This window comes from Pelophylax lessonae, assembly GCF_965119305.1.
Source record: "Pelophylax lessonae genome assembly, chromosome: 7".
Classification (NCBI taxonomy): Eukaryota; Metazoa; Chordata; class Amphibia; order Anura; family Ranidae; genus Pelophylax; species Pelophylax lessonae.
Window position 1 is genome coordinate 220,636,992 of NC_138774.1, and position 21,192 is coordinate 220,658,183.

Consider the following 21,192-nt stretch of genomic DNA (forward strand, 5'->3'; position numbering starts at 1 on the left):
TACACTCTGGCTGTTTCGACACTGAGGCCAGTATTCACCATTGCCCTTGTATCACAAACTCTGACCAAGTGGGCTAAGCTTTTACGCCGTGTGCTGGAGGGAGAACAGCCCCCCCCCCCCCGCCCTTGCTGAGCTGGCGGACTAGCTGGTCCAGGGGCTGCAGTTTATCTGTGATGCCTCTTTGGATGCGGCTCCCCTAGTGGCTCGGCTCTCTGTTTCGGCAGGGGTCCTTCGGTGTGTCTCTTGGCTCAAATGCTGATCTGCGGACCAGACTTCGAAAAAGGCCTTGACTGATTTACCCTTTCAAGGTAATCGCCTATTTGGAGCTACCCTGGATGACATCTTTAAAGGTCTTACAGAAGGCAAGAGTACCTTTCTTCCGCAGGCTGCTAAGGGCTCATCAGAAGTTTTTTCATTCCTCAGGGTCGACTGACAAGGGCTTGAAGCCTTTCAGGGCCTCCTCTGGAGGATCCAAACAAACCTGGTCTGGCAAGCCAAGAGCGGGCTTCTCCAGACCCATGAACAAGGCTCCTTCAGCACGAAGCTGCGTCCTCACCCGTATCTGGGGTGGGGGGGACATTTTCGCTGGTTTCCAGACCTGTGGACTTCTCTGGTACAAGACAAGTGGGTCCTTGAAGTCATTCGGTCTGGCTACAAGATTAAATTTCGCACTTGTCCCCTTGCAAGGTTCTTTCTGTCCAAGTTGCGTCTGTCCCTGGCCCGCTTACAGGGTCTGTTTGGTGTGCTACAAGACCTGTTACTTCAAGGGGTGACTGTCCCCGTTCTGACTTCGAAACGTTTTCAGAGTTTTACTCAAATCTATTTACAGTTCCCAGGAAGGAAGGCAAGGTTCATACAATCCTGGACCTCAAGGCGCTGAACTGCTTTGTGTGGGTGCAGAAGTTCAGAATGGAGTCCATTTTCACGGTGGTGGCATCCCTGCGTCAGGGAGATTTTCTTGCCTCTATCGACATCAAGGATGCTTACCTTCACATTCCACTATGTGTCCGTCACCAACGCTTCCTCCACTTTGCCGTGGGAGAGGAGCATAATCAGTTTGTGGCGTTACCCTTTGGTCTCGCCTCTGCCTCGGGTCTTCACAAAAGTGTTAGCCCCGGTGCTAGCTTTGTTATGCCAAGGGGGATCGCAGTACTGGGCTAATTAGATGACCTCCTTCTGCGAGTAGAGTCTCCTACCCTACTGCTCTGGTGGAAAACTTGGAGATCACCATACGAACTCTGCAGGAGTTTGGCTGGATTCTGAATTTTCAGAATTCTGCTCTGGTTCCGTCCACAAAATCTGGACTATCTGGGTCTGACTCTGGACTCAGCCTTAGCCAGAGTGCTCCTTCCTCTGGACAAACTTCAGAAATTGCAGGCTGCAATTCATCTCCTGCTATCCAGCAGATGGTCATCCCTCCGGACTTGCATGTGGGTGCTGGTCCTGATGGTGTCTACCTTCGAGGCAGTTCCATTTGCACAGTTCAATACAAGGTCCCTGCCAAATGAAACAATACTCTGCAGTCTCTGGACAATCAGATCCAGCTGAGTCAGGGAACGAAGGAGTCCCTGATATGGTGGCTTCATTCTCCGGCTCTTCATTTGGGAAAATCTTTCCTCCCCTTGTATTGGACAGTGGTCACCACGGATGCCAGCCTGTCCGGCTGGGGAGGCGTCCTCAGTCCTCGACACACATTTTGCTCAGGGGACCTGGACACTGGAAGAGTCCAGACTACGATCAATGTCTTGGAACTCCAAGCGATCAGACCATTGAACGGATCGTCTTCAGGGATGCGCAAGGATGCCCAGTGCGCATTCAATCGGACAATGCCACGGCTAACTGCTAAGTCAGTGCAGCAAGAGCAGAGCACAAGCTTGTGGAACCACAGGTGTCAGCAGACCTACAGCAGCAAAAGGATACCAACAGAGGGGACAGAGGGGAGAAGGCTTGCTGTACCAGCTGGAGACTTTCAAGTCCCATCGTCCAGGACGCCATAGAGGGACCATCCACCTCATTTTAAAAAGGCTTTTCATACACATGGAAAATGTGAGTTTTTAATCAGCTGACTATTTACCAATAAAGTGTATTTTACAGTCTGCATTTAGAGGCACCTCTGTATCTGTTTCTTTTTCATGTTTTGAGAAAATCGCTTCTGTCATTCCCCCCCTTGCTGATGGCTGCCTAAGAACTTTTGGACTTATTCATTAATGGTGGCCCAAAATTTCTGGACACTGCAAGTTTACTAAGGACTTCTTTATTGCTTTATTTATTACCAATGAACCAGCGCCGATCTATCCCTACCTGTGGCTTATGTCAATCACCAGGGGGGCACAAGACGTGTCCCGGTGGCTCTGGAAGTATTCTATGGTAGGCAGAATGGTTAGTTCCAGACCTCTCTGCCATACACATTCCCGGGGTGGAAAACTGTCAGGCAGATTATCTCAGTCAGCAGGCGTTGGACCAAGGGGAGTGGTCCCTTCATCCAGAGGTGTTTCATCAGTTGTGTCTCTGGTGCGGCATCCCCGAGATGGATCTGTTGGCATCTTAGGTCAACAGAAAGGTGCAGAGGTTTGTGGCCTGGTCACGGGATCCTCTGGCAGACGTCACAGACGCACTGGTGGCCCTGTGGGGTCAGAATCCTCTGATTTATGCCTTCCCTCCTCTCAAGCTTCTCCCAAGACTTCTACGCAGGATCGAGGCAGAAGGGATTCTTGTCATCTTAGTGGCTCCAGACTGGCCTCCCTGGGCTTGGTACACCGATCTAATGTGTGGCTAGTCGCCGACGTTCCCTGGAAGCTTCCTCTCAGGGAGGATCTGCTGTCCCAAGGACCAATCCTCCATCCTGCTTTACAGTCGCTGGCTTTGACGGCTTGGCTGTTTAAAGCTAGGTGCTGAAGGATAGAGGTTTATCTGAGTCGGTGATTCCTACGCTGTAAAAGCTAGGAAATCTACTTCTAGGAAGATCTACCATCGTACGTGGAAGACGTACTACACGTGGTCTCTTGAGGTTGCTCCTCGCTCCTTCTCAGTGGCTCGGATCTTGACCTTCCTTCAATGGGGGGGTTGAACAGAAATTGGCCTTGGTTACCATCAAGGGGCAGGTGTCATCTTTGGCGGTCTTCTTCCAAAGACCCTTGACACTTCCTGGTGCATACCTTTCTTCAGGATGTCTGACATTTGGTTCCTTCGGTGCGGTCTCCGTTGCCACCTTGGGACTCAATTTGGTGCTTTCGGACCTCCAGAAGCCTCCCTTTTAGAATCTTCGGGAGATTCCCTTGCTTACACTGCCTCAGAAGGTGTCTTTTTTGGTGGCAGGGTGTCAGAACTGGAGGCTTATCCCGTCGTTCACCTTACCTTGTGATTTACAGAGATAAGGTGGTTCTTCGCCCCTGTCCGTCGTTCTTCCCAAAGGTTGCCTCTGATTTTCATTTGAATGAAGACATTGTGTTGCCTTCCCTGTGTCCCAGGCCTAAACATCTGAAGGAAATTGCCTTGCCTGTAGTCCGGCAATTAGGGTGTACCTGACAGCTACGGAGTCTTTTAGGAAGTCAGACTCACTATTTGTGCTCAAGGATGGGCCTCGGAAAGGGTTGTCCGATTCCTCTGCGACCATTTCCAGATGGATCAGACGGTGATTCAGGCCTATTTCATCAAGGGTCAGGTTCCTCCTTTCCCTGTTAAGGTGCACTCTACTCAGGCGCTTAGTGCCTCCTGGGCCTTACATCTTCAGTAGTCAGTGACACAGGTTTGCAAGGCGGCCACCTGGTCGTCGGTGCACACTATCACAAAGTATTATAAAGTGGATGTGTAGGCATCTGGGGATACTTCTTTTGGCCGCAAGGTTTTACAGGTTGCTATTTAGAAGACCTGATCCTCTTCAAAGGTGTATTGTTTTTTTTCAGGCGGGCTCCAGTTGTTTTGGTTGAGCTCCTGTTGCCTGTTTGGCCACTGTTTAGCCTTGGGAAAGTTTTTGCTGCTCCCACTCCTCATGTTTTACACTGCTTTGGAACGTCCCAATGGTTATGAAGATCAGGAGCTGTGTCCGTCAATGAACGAAAGAGAAAATGTGATTTTTCGGTAAGTCAAAAATCCCTTTTTTTTTTTTTAAAAGGACATTGGCGAAGACATAATATATTTTGAGAGCAAAAGATTCATTACAATTATTGATCTGTTTGGTTTTGGTTACAGGTTTTGCCAAAATAAATGTTATTTTTCTTGCTACAAATCAGTTCTGGCACTGAGATGTCAAAGGGACCTTAATCACTTCTGCACATGCATAAAGGAGTGCACTGTTCTGTTTCTTAATACCTGTTAATTAAAGTGTATTGAAACACAAATATGTAATTTATTTCAGCTTACCAGCCCATATATGTGGTGGCTGCATCAGTTTGATTTTTCAGGCATATGTTTCTTTTATTTTAACTAATGATTCTGCCAGCAACACACTTCCTGTTCTGGAGTGACAATACTCTCTGACCGTACTGTATCTATGGAGGGGTAGTATTGTCACACTAGGACAGGAAGTAGCTAGTGGTTAGTCCATGCAACTGGATGTAATGTTGAAAGCATTTGGTAGATTATCCAAATCTTTTGTTCAGTTCCAATGAGCCCCAAGAAGATACCCCAGCGTATAAATACAGTACAGTACAAAAGTTTTAGGCAGGTGTGAAAAAATACAAACGTTTTCGGCAGGTATGAAAAAATATTGTAAATTAAGAATGTTTTCAGAAATAGAAGTTTAAATAGTTTATTTTTATCAATTAACAAAATGAAAAGTAAATGAACATAAGAGAAATCCAAATTAAATCAATATTTGGTGTGACCACCCTTTGCCTTTAAACAGCATAATTTCTTCTAGGTACACTTGCACACAGTTTTTGAAGGAACTCGGCAGGTAGGTTGTTCCAAACAGCTTGGAGAACTAACCACAGATCTTCTATGGATGTAGGCTGTCTCAAATCCTTCTGTCTCTTCTTATAATCGCAGACAGACTTGAGGATGTTGAGATCAGGGCTCTGTGGGGCCACACCATCACATCCAGGACTTCTTGTTCTTCTTTGCGCTGAAAATAGTTCTTAATGACATTGGCTGTATGTTTGGGGTTGCTGCCCACTGCAAAATTTGGGGAACATCACAGCCCTCTTTGATGGTATGGCATGATGGATAAGTATCTGCCTGTATTTTCACTATTGATCCTGACCAAATCTCCAACTCAATTTGCACAAATGCAGCTCCAAACTTGAAAAGTAACCTCCACTGTGCTTCACTGTTGTCTGCCGACACTCATTATTGTACTGCTCTCCAGCCCTTCATCAAAAAAAACTGCCCCCTGCTACAGCTAAATATTTCCAATTTTGACTCATCAGTCCAGACCACTTGCTGCCTTTTTCTGTACCCCGGTTCCTATGTTTTTGTGCATAGTTGTTTCACTTAGCCTTGTTTCCACATCAGAGGTATGGCTTTTTTGGAAAGTATGTATGATGTGTCTTTCATCTGTACATTAGGTTTCCTTGCCCAACCACTGCATCTACAGGTCTCAATGTTGTCCAATCAATGGTATCCTCAATGCTGAGAAATACAGGCAGATACTTATCCATCATACCATAGCATCAGGGAGGCGTGTTATTGGCCCAAAATGTATTCTACAGCTGGAGACTCCTAGTTTGATATGGGAACTAAGGTTAAAATCTGATCCAAACCAAGGAAATTAAAATAGAACATATCATGAAAAAAACCTAAATTGATGTTTGAAATTATGTACTTAAATGTGGACTGCCAAGCTTGGCTAATTGCCAAACTTGTCTCTGTTCTCTTCTGTTGGCATTTTAGAGATAGAGTAGGAGCAGTTTGATTGTTGTCACATTGTAGTGGGGGAAGCTTGCTAAGCTTTCTACAGATTTTGATACCAGTGAAGAAAGTCAGACTTATGGGCTGTATAGGTGTACATGAGAATTTTATTATTATTTTTTTATCATTATTATTTTTTTTTTTTATATATAATTAATAGACCTACTTGGACTTTACACACAGAAACTGCTGTGAGTGCTAAGATTTACATTTTGTGTGCTACAATGTGTTCCTCTGTTTTGTGTTTTTATTTCTTTTAGTGGTGCTAGAAGCCCCAGATATTGTCCTTATTGAGCGAAACATGGGAAAGAGAGTTGACCCCACCACTGGAGGTAACAAAAATTCTGTAGGTCATAAATTATACATATGTACAGTATGTACATCTGGGACAGACACTAAAGGATAAGAGAACCTAAGGACATAGGTGGTTTGTTTCCGTAAAAGGGTTTCTTCCATCCTGCCCAAAGCTGGATACACACTATCCAACTTTTGTGGTTAGATTTCCTTCAGATTTACCTTTTCTATGTAGTGCAAGGGCCTGCCAGATTGCATACAAATTGAAAGTGTTTAGGTTTGACCTCCTATTATATGGTTTTGGTAAGTCTAAAGGAAAAAGTCTTCAGAGAATCTTATAGTGTGTATGGCCCATAAGGCTCTGTTCACATCTAGGCATCCCGGATCATGGGAGGAATCGCCACGATTCTGCCCGCAATCCTGAATCGCCGCAAATCACGGGACACGCATGTGATCCCTGTAACTTTTAATGGGACCCCTATGGTGGTGCAATTTTTTGTAATTGCTGTAAAATCGCGCAAACAGAATGGTGGAATGCCTGTCAGCCAAAGGAAGTCCCGGTACTTCTTTTGGGCGAAAGGCATTTCATGATTTGTCGGGCAATGTATATGGCAGAACCCTGCACCGCTAACGGGGTGCTATTAGAAGTGACGGGGATCGCAAGCGCGTCCCGTGATTTATTGCAATGTGGGATCGCGGGCAGAATCGCGATCCAGAGCTTAGGTAACCAGCTTAATTTTGCTGTCTTGCTGATTGGTGTAAATCTCAGTACTTATTGTTTCGAAATAGACTTCTCAGCTGTCACGATACTTAAGGAAAGTTGTTTTTTTTCTTAAAGTAAAGCAAAACATATGAAACAGAACAATACAGAAAGGTTTCATACGTCAAAAGGAGAGAGAGAGAGATGTAACGTGTCTTCAGAGTGTAGGATGTTCTTTTCTCATCTCTGCTTGATCTGTAAATATAGTTGTCTTTTATACTATATGTAAAGATGAGGTCAGCAAAAAGTGTGTCCCAAGAAGGTAGTAATTCTAAATATAAAAGTAACACCCACTCTCTCATATATGGTTTGAGTCTATAGTAAGGCACATAACTCCACCTAGCATACTAACATATAAACTCGGAATAGAAACACATACATAGCAAAATGCTTCTCTGTCCTTGACAAAGACATATTGAAGTAATCTTCAAAACGAACATATTACATTATACCATTTGTGTATTTCAGAGACTTTTATCGAATAAAATAATATTAAACTCTAAATCTCTAACATTTATAACTATTCAAAGTATCTTTTCTCCTGGGTAAGTTTTTGTGATATGAATTGTAACCACAATGTTAATTAAAAAATATTATTCTGTAATACTTTTAGGTAAGTAGGTCTGGCCATTGGTGGACAAGCTATGGCCCATTGAGGAGTTATGCCACTGAGTCTGAAGTAGTGGGGTTGATTTACTAGAACTGGGGAGCGCAAAATCTGGTGCAGCTGTGCATGGTAGCCAATCAGCTTCTACCTTCAGCTTGTTGAATTAAGCTTTGACCTGAAGCTGGAAAAAAACCTGGAAGCTGATTGGTTTCTATGCATATCTGCACCAGATGTTGCACTCTCCACTTTTAGTAAATCTGTCCAACTGTTTCATTTGAATTTTACTTGACTACCCTTAGAGGTTTGTCAGATGTGCAGGCACACAGACAGAAGAATTGGCCAGCGGTCCCACAACCAACATCATTCTAAATGTGATGTAGCACTAGCCCCATAGGAGTTGCAGGTAACAGGGTTCCCCACTGCTGCACAGCCAGGCACATAACATTTTCTGTTTTCATCCAAACACAGTGAACAGTCCTTAAACTTTAATTTTGTATTTTTATTAGGAGGTTAATAACTTTGATGGGGATAGGATTAGGAATTATAGGATGCCCAACTTGAAGGTGACACAACCAGGGACAACTTCCTCCCTATATACAACTCTGATTGATTCTTCTGTTCAGCTCAAATTGATTACTGTTTAGCTCTAATTGATTCCTCTATACAGGGTAACAGTCTCTGGTAGATTAACAGCAGCCCCTTACAGGCTAGAAACTCTCAGTCCCTCTAGAAAGTAGCACAATGTGTTGCGAGATGCATCTTGGAGTACCTCCAACTCCCCTGTAGACACTGGTCCCAGCTCTACCACATGGCTGCTTCTTCACCAATCCACCTAGCTGCTTCTCTTCACCAGTCAAACCCACTGACACTCTGGAGATCTCCCAGGGCAAGGCTATAAAAGACTTAAGCACACCGCTGTCTTCAAGAGAGACCTGCTACATGTGGCAGTCTCTCCCCTTGTATGTCCCTTCATGTGCTATAGTACTCACACTGTCCTTTTCTTGCTCCCGCTGCCTCTCTGGATGCCTCCTTACAACTTCTCCTATGGTAGGATTCTTTTAGGCCAGAACCTGAGCCCCAATCTGAGGCAAAGCACCCCCCCCACACACACCAACACTAGGGGGTTTACCTCAAGGGCCATCGACAACCTTCTCAGCACTGCATCTCCATCTTCCACCTGACTCCCTGCCCAGCATGAGTCATGTCTATTTAAGGGTTCACTTAGTCCCCTGCCAGGCCCACCTCCTGGGAATTGGCTAGGGGCCTATAAATATGCAAGACAACCCTCCTCGTCTCAGTCTTCTAGCTTCCAGAACATTCTCCAATTTTCTAGAAGTGACCAGAGAGCTGCCTGTATGAGTCAGAATGTGCTTTTACCTACTCTCACACTAGTAGCACACTAGAGGGTGCTACAGTGAGAACATTGCTAGTCATCATTTTTATATGGAAAAGAGGGAAGATGATGAACAGTATTATCAGTCACTAAGAAACTTAAGAGCCATAGGTTTTTTAGCCTGCTTTACCTGTATTTCCAATGATAGCGGCCAGTTGGCTCCCTGTAGACATGAGATTGAATTAGTTGAGTTTCATCTTATGGTTACTCTATCCATCATGCTTTTTTCAAAATCTGTTAAGTCCATTCACTTTATTATGTCCACACGAAGCCATGTATAGAAATGTTACGTCTGTATTCATATAGGCTGATACATGCAGCTGCCAGGATCAGCCCACTTTCCCTGCAGAGTGAGAGATTTTTTTAGCAAAATGAATCATTCCTTGCTGGGGTTTTTCGCCTTCCTCTGGATCAACTGTGGGTATAGGATTGTGTATTTGGGATTGTATGTTTTTTTTTTTTTATTTATTGGTTAAACTAGATGGACTTGTGTCTTTTTTCAACCTGACTAACTATGTAACCTCTGCATTAAGTGCTATAATGGCTGCATTGTTGCTCAGGGCATAGTTATACTACTTTTCTAAAAATACATTTGTGTTCCACAGAGGTGTACCATACAACCTTCGATTGGCCAGGTGACCCAGAAGTGCAGAAAAATTTAGTGGAAGCAGATGGGATCTCAGAGGAGGAAACTGGGCAGAAATTGCTAGAATATCATAGAAATGTTGATGGGATTCTTCGCACCTTTTCCAAGATACACAAGAAGATCAACGCTGACCAGCCATGCATGGATGTCTTTTCTCAAGGTGTTTATATACATATATTTGTGTGTGTTTATAATTTTAGCTTTAAAAAAAGAATTCTGCAGTTGCTAATCAGAATTTCTATTGAATAAAAAAAAAGAAAGAAAAAAGGCCAATGTGCCTTTGTAGGGCAAAGGTTGTCAAATACAACCAAACTTTCCAATCAAATCTACAAAAAAAACAAAATGGATGCAAAATTGATCCACATTTTGCCTATTCAAAGCCCTTCCCTGATGGCCAATCGCATGTTTTTTTTTTATTGTGTGTGTGTGTATATATATATATATATATATATATATATATATATATATATATTTATACTTTCAGAAGTCTTTAGGGCATTTATGTGATGCACAAGGTCCTCTTCCCCTACTCCTCTTCCTGTTATCTGATGCTGTGGGGTCCTGGATGGAGAGCGTGCTCTCTGCATCATTTCACTGTGAGCGGAATGTGCCATGGTGACACATTCCCAAAGTGGCGTTTAGGAAGTGGCTTGAATAAAGCTCTGTGTCATTTAGCTAAGAAAAGGACTAACAATAGGTCTTCGGGTGGATGAGTATCCAGAGGGCATCATCGGAGAGAAAATGAACGTTGCAGCCAGAGCTGCATTTTTGATTTTTGAATTGCTGGACTATTTATTTTCAGTAAAGATCAGCAATGGCAGTCCAAATAGTTAATTACATCCTTGAATGTTGTGGCTTGCATTAGGTGTAGCAGATCGTTTTATATATTCAGTAACTTGTATTTTTGGTCCGCTGTCCTTTTTGTAACCGCTGTTTCTTTTTCGAGACACAATGTACAGAGTATCTCCAAGAGGAGTAGCAGAGGACCTTGTTAAAACAAATGTGGGTACCTAATGTCCCAGATCCTACAACGCCCTTCCCTCTGGGCACTTGCACTTTTAATTGAATACCTGCTTTCATTTTGACATCCTTGCCACAAACTTACCCTATGTCAAACATAACACAGTGCCCTTTCAGCTCTGCAACGATCGCATTGTCCCTTTTCTTCATTTACCAAATTAATTAGTTTTCAAATTACTTAATTACATCTAAAAGTTGATATCAGCTTTCATAAAGAATTAATGACCAAATCAGTAAATAAAGACGAGGGCGCTTGAATATTAATTACTATTAATTAATAATGCAGAGGGATGAATTAGGGATGGGAAAGGAGAGTGGAGGAAAAAAAAAGACTATCTCGAGGAATTCTCTAAAGATCTTTGACAAGCCACATCAAGCTTCAAATTTCTTTTTTATTCAAGTTAATTAGTCAAGCAGCTCATCTTGGGGATTATTACTCCTAATTAACTTACAGTTATTTACTGAAAATTAGCCCCATTTGTAAGCAGAGCTCTCTTCCCTTATCCGATCGGAGGGTGTTAAGTAAAAACAGTATTTTAAGGGTTGGTTTTTGGAAGTCTCCTCGATTACATCAGGATAAATGAATGTTTTTTTTTTTTTGCTTCAATGCCTACAAATCCTTTCTTTGTGTCTAATTTTAGAAACTGATTTTAAATCTTCACTTTTAAATAGATATTTAAATTATATTTTAAGAAATGCTCCATCTTGAAAAGATTTCTCCAATCTAACTGTTTTAAAACAAGTACCTGAAATCATTAAGTAGCACCAATTACAATTTCTACCCCCTTTTATCTCAATGGAGGAGCAGCTAAAATGTAAGTCACTATCTGACACCTTGAAATTGTACTTTTTTATTATTATTAAATATTTTATTTGTAATGTCACTTAACAGACTGCCAATACATGCGCAATAATATTGTGGTGCAGTGACATAGTTTCTACAGGACGCAAAGTACAATAATCAAAACTATTGACTATAACTCCTTCAGTGACAAGAAGAATAAAGGAATTTGCATATGGGCAAATTGTCCCTTTAGCTTTGAAAATTTGTTTGTATTTGAACCCCCCACACACATACACACCTTTTAGTACATCATTCTGATTGGCAACACAACTTACACTGCAATATTGGGTTCTATTGCACCAGAACTTTTTCCTATTTAGAGTGAACCTTTGCTTTGCCCATGCAAATGCTGGCCCCTTAGCAGGGACCTAACTACAGGGGTTGCAATTGCAACCGGGCCCCATGCTCCAGGAGGCCTGGTCGGCTCCCCTGTACACCTGGACAGGAGGGGCGGTGGGGGCAGCATGTAGAGAAATCACTGTCCTCCTTTTTCCTCCTGTAGCTGCAGGAGGAAAATGGAGGAGATTGGTTACTCTGTATGCTGCCCCTGCCACTCCTCCTATCCAGTTCACTTGTGTTCTGCTGTTTCCGGGCCCCTGTGTGCTCCCCTGATCTCCCCCCCCCCCCTCCACTGTGCTGCCCCCTCCCACTTTGCTCCCTACCCTCTCCTGCTGGCTGCTGCAGGGGATGTATCACAATAGAGAACCAGGAAGGGGTCGGTAAATATGTAATTTACCAGCTCCTTCCTTTTCTGGAGTCATAGTCAGTGACATTGTAAAAAAATTTAAAAAATGATAAAAAATAATACAATTAAAGTACCAAAAAATAAAAACTACTGACACCAGTGGGTGAACTTCAAAGATCGCAAAGGTCACACTTGTGACCGGGCCCTGGCATTCCTCCACAGTGGGGAGGCCCCAAGATGGCAGGAAGGGGGTCCAATGCAGAACTCGTGAAAGGGTCCCGTTGTGGGAACGTAATAAAGGGCCCCGCAATGCGAGTAAAGGGCCCCAGCCTTGAAGGTAAGGGCCCCCGGCCAGGTGTCCGGAGGGGGGCCTTCATGGTTTCTTGCACCAGGGCCCTGAAGGTTCTAGTTACGCCTCTGCCCCTTTTGATTTTTTAATTCAACCTAAGCCTTATCCTCATGCATACAGGAGGTTTTGTAAACTCTCCTAGAAGCCTTTGCTCCTGGCAGCAGCGTTTTGGCAGAAAAAAAGCCTGGCACTTGTATAAGTGTGTAACGCGTTTAGGAGCGTTTAGGCATGCTTACAGGCGTCAAGCGCTTTGGCATCAATTCATTTAATTGAACAAAATATAAATTTATTCTGCCCATTGAATAGAATTAATGCTCAAGCACTAAAAGTGCCTAGCATTAATGCGCATTTGGACTCGTATACACGTGGTTTAGAAGCGTCAAGTGTTATTTTTGCTAAAACTCTGCTGCCGGACACACTAGCTGTTGGGTTTTCTTCCTGCCAGTAAGCGGGGTCAATTTTCTGAAACTGGAGAGTGCAAAATCCGGTGCAGCATAGTAGCTAATCAGCTTCTAACTTCAGATTGTTCAGTTAAGCTTTGACAATAAAACCTGGAAGCTAATTGGTCTCTTTTCAGAACTGAACCAGATTTTGCCCTCTCCAGTTTTAGTAAATCAACCCCAATGTGTGCATGGACACATAGGCTAAAATTCAGGGGCGTTTAGAGGCAGGAAATAAAATAAACCGACGCTCCTAGAAGCAGCTGAAAAAACGTCCAGCGTGCATTAGGCCTTAGGATAGGTTCAAACATATGCGCCTGTGGTTTGCAGTCCGGAGACCGGTGTGTTTTTGTCCACCGTTTAAGGTGCGATTCAGCTGCAAATTTTTACCTGAATTTGCACCTGAACTGGACCCAAAAACGCACATGTGTGAAGAAGCTTCATTGAAAGCTGGTACGATTCATATGTTATGCGAATTGGATGAGGTTAAAAACCCATCCAGTTCGTATATATGTGAACCCAGCCTTAGATTTAAAGGCAGGAAAGTAAACAATAATTTTTGTTCACAAATAAAGGTGCTAATCTTTAGAAATATCATCAATGGTATTGATTATTGTTGTTATATAGTCCATTCATATACAGATAGCTTCTTGCAGTCCTTTCCTTAAACCAGGGTTGTGTGGAACCCTAGGGTTCCTCCCTGGTTTCTACGGGTTCGTTGAGCAAGGAAGAGTTGCTGTCTCCCAGTTACCACTCATATAAATTGTCTTTTTAGTTGTATGTAAGGGGGGGGGGGGCAGTTTTTCCACTGGTGAACAATGTATCTTTATCCCACTGACCATTTATATAGGAGGTCCTTCTCCTATTGGCCATCAGTGTATGAGACCACTACATCGACTACCAATTTAAGAAAGCACTTTTACACTGACCACCAGTGTAAGGGGCACTACAATTTTCATCAGTGTTTCTTTTTTTGGCCATTATGAATATTTGTTTCTATTTTATAATTTTCCTATAGAGCAGGGGAGTGTTAAAAAAATCTTCTCTTGGTGTCAAATATGCTAGATACACTACATTCTATATTCTTATATGTATTATTATATTTGCAACCTACTGACCATGAAAATATGTCGTGAGCTGGAGATCTAATAATTTAGCAAACAAATTTTTCAAGGGTACCTCTGTAATAAAAAGGTTTAGAAAAGCTGCCTTAAACCATTTTTTAACATAATCTCATATCTAGAAACCATTTTTCTGTAGGATTTAGATAACGATCCATGCACCTTTTCCTATAGAGTTTATTACAGGCCATGGCACCTTTACCTTAATGTTATTTCACAAATTTGTAATGTAAGGGGAGGTAACGTCCCAAATTCAAAAACTGCTAGGAGATCGAATTCTTCCTCATTCTCCACGCTTTTCATTTTGTGTACGCTGCCTGTTGTGAATGATCCCAGCTCTTTACCACCCCCCAAGTGCAGTGACCTGCAGTGTCTGCACAAATCAATGCAGGCTTACCACAAGGGCACCTAGAAAATATTTGTTTTCTATGTGCCCTGTTCACACCACACTGCTTCGTTGAGGTGGGTTGCAGTGTGCAGCATAAAAATGAAGACTGCATTTTTATCCACTGCACCTCACCTAATGTCAGCCCACAACAGATAGAGTTTAAATAAATGTAAATTTGTGATATTTCAATAATTATTTTTTTTTAAAAGGTAAACGGTGCCTATGGGGTTGATTACTAAAACTGGAGAGTGCAAAATGTGGTGTAGCTCTGCATGGTAGCCAATCAGCTTGTAACTTCAGCTTGTTCAATTAAGCCTTGACAAAAAAAAAGAAAATCCTGGAAGCTGATTGGTCTCTATGCAGAGCTGCATCAGATTTTGCACTCTCCAGTTTTAGTAAATCAACCCCAATGTGTCATGCAGTGCATTATGGGGACACAGAGATCAAATACATCTCTTTGCCTGAAAGTTCTGGATTATTTACAAAGCAACATTGAGGGTTGCTCATGCAGTGCAGGAGTGAGGGTATAGTTAAGAAATCCGAATTTCTGCTAAATAATTTAATTTTTTTAATATTATTAAATATATTTAATAGTCACTAAGGCTATAAATCCACTTTTTGTGCATTCACAAACACACATATAACATTGAAAAAGTAGCAGTGACATAATTTTTGTGCTATACATAGCCTGTGCAGAGAGCAGAGCTGTGGGAGGGCTCCACCAGGCTCCACCCACTACAGACTTCCTCCAGAAAACTACAGGAGGAGGCGGATACAAGACCAGTCACCCTGTACAAGGAATGAAAGCAGCACTGCCTGGTCCTAAGCCTGGTACACATGGTACATTTTTTTTTTTTTTTTCGTTCAACCCAGTGGGATGAGCGAAAAAAAAAAAATGAAGAGCTCACTGTACTAACTGAGCAATGTTAGTACAGTGATCTCCCCGCTGTGCTGTTGTGTTTTGACAGTTGGACTGCCCCAGTCAGAACACAACGGTCAGCACTGGCAGCCATTGATCAGATGCCAATCAGTTGCTGGTTTTCTAGCATGCTTGTTTTACAGAAGCTGGTAGTAATATCAGCTTCTATCAAACTAGGACCTGTACTCATGGGTGGAATGTTGGCCAGTTGCCACTGTACCAGCTGATTTTGGCTGATATTCAGCCCATGAGTACAGGCTTTAATCACAAGAAACTACAGCACTGAGGAAGTTTTACACTGTATTACTGTAGAGCTCTGGAAGATGTACACAAAAAATACCTTTATTCAAATAAGAATACTAAAATAAATTGAATACAGCCAAAGCTATTTTGGTCATACTTCTCCTATGGATCGTGTAGTGCAGTGATCCATTTTCAGCTGACAGCTGGCTAAAGCCCACTTTCGGCTGATGTCACAGAGCCGGTCCAGGCTCTGAAAAGATCCTGACCATATGGACAGAAGCCTATACCGACACCTGGCTCAACCTCACAGCAAGCCACGGAGAGCTTAAGCCAGCCCCTCCCTCCCTCTTCATAGCCCAGCGCTCCAGTGAGCACTGGAGGGGAGAGCAGAGAGCCGGTGACTGATAGTGGAAAAATGGAAAATCAGTCCATTACCCCAAAGCTGCAAAACAGGAGTGCTAACAATGCAATATTGCACTGTGATGATTGATTAAAAGAGAAAAGGTTATAGTGATTGTAAAGTCTATTTTTTTTATTGCAATAGTAAACATGTTATACTCACCTGCTCTGTGCAATTGTGTTGCACAGAGCGGACCCAAACCTCCTCTTCTGGGGCCCCGTCAGCAGTCTAAGCTCCTCTTCTGCTGTGTCTGCCCCCATAGCAGGCCGATTGCTATGGGGGAAAATGTGCAGGCTGGATCTGGGTTGTGTGTGTCCATAGACACGCACAGTGGCCAGCCACCCACTCTTGTTCACTGGATTTGACTGACAGCAGTGTGAGCCAATGGCTTCCGTTGTTCTCAGTAAAGCCTGTGATTCCAGGAAGAGAGGGAGTGACGACCTGCAGCACTGGATCAATACAGAAGTCAGGTAAGTGTTGGGGGGGGAGGGGGGCACACAGTGGAAGGTTTATTTAATGTATTAGGGTAAAAAAATATTTAGACTTTAGAGCCACTTTAGGCCTGGGTGTGCATATTGGGTCATATCCTTTCTATTGGGGACTACTGTTTTTCATCCAGGCATAAATCTAGCACACCCCATTGCTTCAGGTTCCCTTGTTATGGTTAGTTTGGAGTTCTGAGAACATCAGTTACAGAGCCATGCAAATGTGCAGGTTGCGTATTCCTGACACAACCATTGTAGACTCCTTGCTTTTTCTTGGAGATAGGGAAGTTGCACAGAATCATGAAACAAGAGGCTGCATTTCAAGAAGCATTTGTGGCAGTTTAGTAAACTCTGGGTTCAAAGGACGTGGTTCTCAAAGGATGAGTGATATTACTTGTTGGTCAAGTTGCTTTTTAACCTTTGTTTTTTTCTGTCATATAATTACCATGTTTTCTATCTTTGTCTCCTTTCTTCAGTTCTGACCTTTGTTTTAAGTAAGCCACGCTCTCTGGCCCCTCATACACCACGTGTTCTTCTCTACGGGCGGCCAGGAAGTGGAAGGAGTCTTCAGGCTGCATTACTGGCCCAGAAATACAATATTGTGAACAGTAAGTGACAGATTCCGCTTTATTTATTGAGACAACATTAAATGTGTGAACAGTCATGCCTATGGTCAAAGTGCAGTAACCCATGAAGACCAATTTGATTTTACTTTTCAATAGTCAGAATGCTGGGGGAGACATTTTGTATAGGTTTCAATAAGCACAGTTCATCAGCATGCAGGGTCTAATTTGGGGTAGTGATCTACAAGATACAGCATTGCCTTCTTATAACAGAAGGTATTTATACGTCTTCAATTCAGCTAAAAACCCCAAAACAAGGAGTCTCTGCTTATGAGGAAGTGGGCGGAGTCATGCATATCATTCCGTTTTGCCCTTTAAACCAGTGGTCCTTAACTCCGGTCCTCAGGGCCCACTAACAGGCCAGATTTTAAGTATTACCTTGGGGAAATGCAGAATAGAATACTGCAATTACTGAGCAGCAAATTAGATCACCTGTTTAGTTATCTTGCAAACCTGACCTGTTGGTGGGTCCCGAGGACCGGAGTTGAGGACCACTGCTTTAAACCACCTGTGCATCCAGAACAGTCAGTGTAAAACACAGATTGATTTTTTTCATTAATTATTTTACAGAGCCAAAAATACCAACTTGCATACAGTTGTTGCAGCCTTTTTTAGCCTTCATCATTGCAAGATATGGGTTGGGCTTGTGAGTCCTGTGGAAAAGTACAACTAGTAAGGTCACAGTGAGATTGCACAAAATTAACTAAAAAGCCCACTTCTAAACTACTGTGAGATGTAGCATTGCCTTCTTAGGGCTGGTTCACATCAGAACACGGTGCTGGAAAGGCACATTATTTACGTGCTTCCCGCACCACGCTCAAAACACACTGCCTTTGTGATCTGCGGGTGCCCAATATATCCTTAGAAACACCTCATATGCAGATCACAAAGTGCGTTTGTGGCCACCAAATTGCATGGTACTGCCATACTATGCGATTTAGTACAGCAAGGCTTTTTAAAAGTAGTGCATGGACTACTTTTTGTGCAGTCAGGTACAATTTGCAGCCCATTCACATGAATAAGCTGCAAAAATGATAAGCTTATCCCCTGTAATTAGCTCCACGCCCTCCACATTATGACAGATTTTGGTGTTTTTGGAGTGGGGAGACGGAGTGTCATGGGGTGGGGGAGGGATAGATAGGGGAGGTAAATAGGTGGTCCTTTGATAATGAATTTTTTTTTTCCTTAGTGTTGTCTGTTCTCTGTTTGCATTATGTCCAGAATAAAATTATTGTGGTACCGCTAGCCCTTGTAGGTGCCTTTTTCCTTTGGTGGTTTTTGTGCATGCATATTTTGGAAGCGCCTCCCCTGATATACCGTCACTGGTTCACCACACTACTAGCATTCTAGCTTTGGAGTTTTTCAAAATAAGGTTTTGGCACTGATTTAAATTCTACTGCCAAATGCTGTTGCCTCAGTGGTCTATACCAGCCTTTTTTTTACCTCGGATGAACCCTTGAAATACGTTGTAACTGTCAGGTCTCAGGGCTGTACCTTTTAGTGCAATCTTTTATGTTAAACGAGGTCTCAGGGATCCCTTGCTAAAAAACGAATTAATTATATTAGTGTGGTAATGAAAGTTTTATAAAGGGAATGTGGTGAACCTAGGCTTTTTTTTTTTTTTCTTACATCTGGTGTAGGGGAAGGGGTTAATTTAACAACACCGCTGCTCTATACAACAAAACTATTTTCAGTAATAATCCTTACATGTATTAAATATTAATACCAGTAATAATAAATGCTAGAAAAGAAACACACAGAAAGGGGCGGTACATGACTTGCTGTCGCAAGGAGTGATTGTGACGGTTCCCACTCAGGAACATTTTCAGGGGTTTTATTCAAACCTATTCGCCGTGCCCAGAAAAGAAGGCAAGGTGCGTCCCATCCTCTTTCTCAAGGTCCTGAACAGCTTCGTGCGGGTACGGGTACAGAGGCTTCGGATGGAGTCCATCCGCACGGTAGTAGAGTCTCTGCATTAGGGGGATTTTTCTTAGTCTCCATAGATATCAAGGACGCATATCTATACATCCCTATCTACGGTGGAGTCCAACGGTTTCTTCGCTTTGTGGTAGCAGAGGAGCATGATCAATTTGTGGCGTTACCCTTTGGTCTCGCCTCCACTACCACAGTACTAGCACTGGTATTAGCACTGTTGCGCCGGCGGGGGATTGCGGTACTGGGGTACCTGGATGATCCCCCATTGAGAGCGGACTCTCATTTAGCCTTGTTGTGGGATCTGACGATCACGGTTAGAACTCTGCAGGAGTTCGGTTGGAACATCAATTTCAAAAATCCGCGCTGACTCTGAGACTGAGGTTCTGAGACTGGATTATCTGGGCTTGACTCTTGATTCAGCCTTGGCAAGGTTTCCCTCCCCCCGGACAAGCTGCAAAAGTTGCAGGGGGTGATTCAGTTGTTGTTGGACAACAATCTGTCTTCTCTATGAGTTTGCATGCGAGCCTTGGTTCTGATGGTATCGACCTTCCAGGCAGTTCCGTTTTCTCAGTTCCATACAAGGCCTTTGCAAAGGGAGATTCTTGTAAAATGGAACAAGAATCCAAAGTCCTTGGATTCTGTGATTTGGTTGAACCACAACACAAAATCTGATGTGTTGTGGTGGATTCCGTCTCCAGCACTGTGCCAGGGCAAGTCCTTCCTTCTGTTGTTTTGGACGGTGGTAACCACGGATGCCAGCCTGTCAGGCTGGGGCGGGTGTTGGGGAAGCTCTGTGCCGAGGGTACCTGGATAATGGAAGACTCAAAACTTCAGATAAATGTTTTGAGCTCAGAGCGATAAAGCTTTGTCTGAGTCATTGGATGACTTGTCTGCAAGGTTGTCCAGTTTCAGATTCAATCAGACAATGCCATGGCTGTGGCTTACATCAATCACCAGGGGGGCACCAAGAGTGTCTTGGCAGCCAAGGAGGTGGCCAAGTTTCTGGCCTGGGCGGAAAGCTTTGTTCCAGCCCTCTCTACTGTACACATTCCAGGTGTGGAAAACTGGCAGGCGGAGTCATCAGGTGTTGGATCAAGGGGAGTGGTCCTTACACCCGGAGGTGTTCCGCCACCTGTGTGTTTGGTGGGGGACTCCCATGGTTGATCTGTTTGCCTCTCACCTCAACAAGAAGGTGCAAAGATTCATAGTGAAGTCTCGAGATCCTCTGGCCGACGCCACAGACGCACTGGTGGCTCCTTGGGGTCGGTATCGGCTGATTTACGCATTTCCCTCTTTGAAACTCCTGCTGAGGCTTCTGCACAGGATAGAGGTTAGAAAACATTCTGGTCATTCTGGTGGCTCCAGACTGGCCTTGCAGACCTGATAAGGCTGGTCGCCGATACTCTTTGGAGACTTCCTCTCATGGAAGATCTGCTGTCTCAAGGTCCAATCTTCCATCCTGCTTTACAGTCTCTGGCTTTAACGGCATGGCTGTTGAAAGTCAGGTGTTGAGAGATAGGGGTCTTTCTGACTCTGTGTTTCCTACACTCTTGAAGGCTAGGAAGTCAACTTCCAGGAAGATCTACCATCGTAAGTGGAAATCGTACATTTCATGGTGTGAATCGCTGAAGGTGCACCCTCGCTTGTTTTCGCTAGGGTTTTGGCCTTTTTGCAAAAAGGGGTTGAACAGCGGTTGGCTTTGGGTACTATCAAAGGCCAAGTTTCAGCTTTGGCTATATGTTTTCAACACCCGCTAGCCACGCATGTCCTAATCCGGACTTTTATCCAGGGAGTACGCCATATGGCTCCTCCGAGGCGATCCCTGTTACCTCTGTGGGATCTAAATCTGGTGTTATCTGTTCTTCAAAAGCCTCCTTTTGAAAACAATTCAGGAGATTTCGCTGCTTTCTTTGTCTCAGAAGGTTGCCTTCTTGGTGGCTATCACTTCTGCCCGCAGGGTATCTAAATTGGCGGCGTTGTCTTGTCGCTCACCTTATCTAGTGGTACACAGAGATAAGGTGGTACTTCAACCTAATCAGTCGTTCCTTCTTAAGGTGGTTTCTGATTTTCATCTGAATGAAGACATTGTGTTGCCTTCACTTTGCCCTAAACCTCAGCATCCTAAGGAGTATGCCTTGCATTCTTTAGATGTGGTTTGGGCAATCAGGGTTTATTTAGAGACCACTGAGTCCT

General features: G+C 43.5%; 2 protein-coding genes across 2 annotated transcripts in view; one reads left to right on the forward strand and one right to left on the reverse strand.

The window, feature by feature from the left end:
• SPACA9 (sperm acrosome associated 9) overlaps positions 1-21,192 on the reverse strand; it is a gene marked incomplete at its 3' end in the record, with an annotated part of 375,668 nt that overhangs the window by 238,591 nt on the left and 115,885 nt on the right. The gene's annotated exons all lie outside the window — the stretch shown is intronic.
• Positions 1-21,192, forward strand: part of AK8 (adenylate kinase 8) — a gene marked incomplete at its 5' end in the record, with an annotated part of 296,745 nt that overhangs the window by 164,530 nt on the left and 111,023 nt on the right. Inside the window, 3 exons of the mRNA XM_082262784.1 lie at positions 6,108-6,179; positions 9,507-9,707; positions 16,918-17,049. Coding sequence (XP_082118910.1) covers positions 6,108-6,179; positions 9,507-9,707; positions 16,918-17,049 — 405 coding nt within the window. The remainder of the gene's footprint in view (positions 1-6,107; positions 6,180-9,506; positions 9,708-16,917; positions 17,050-21,192) is intronic.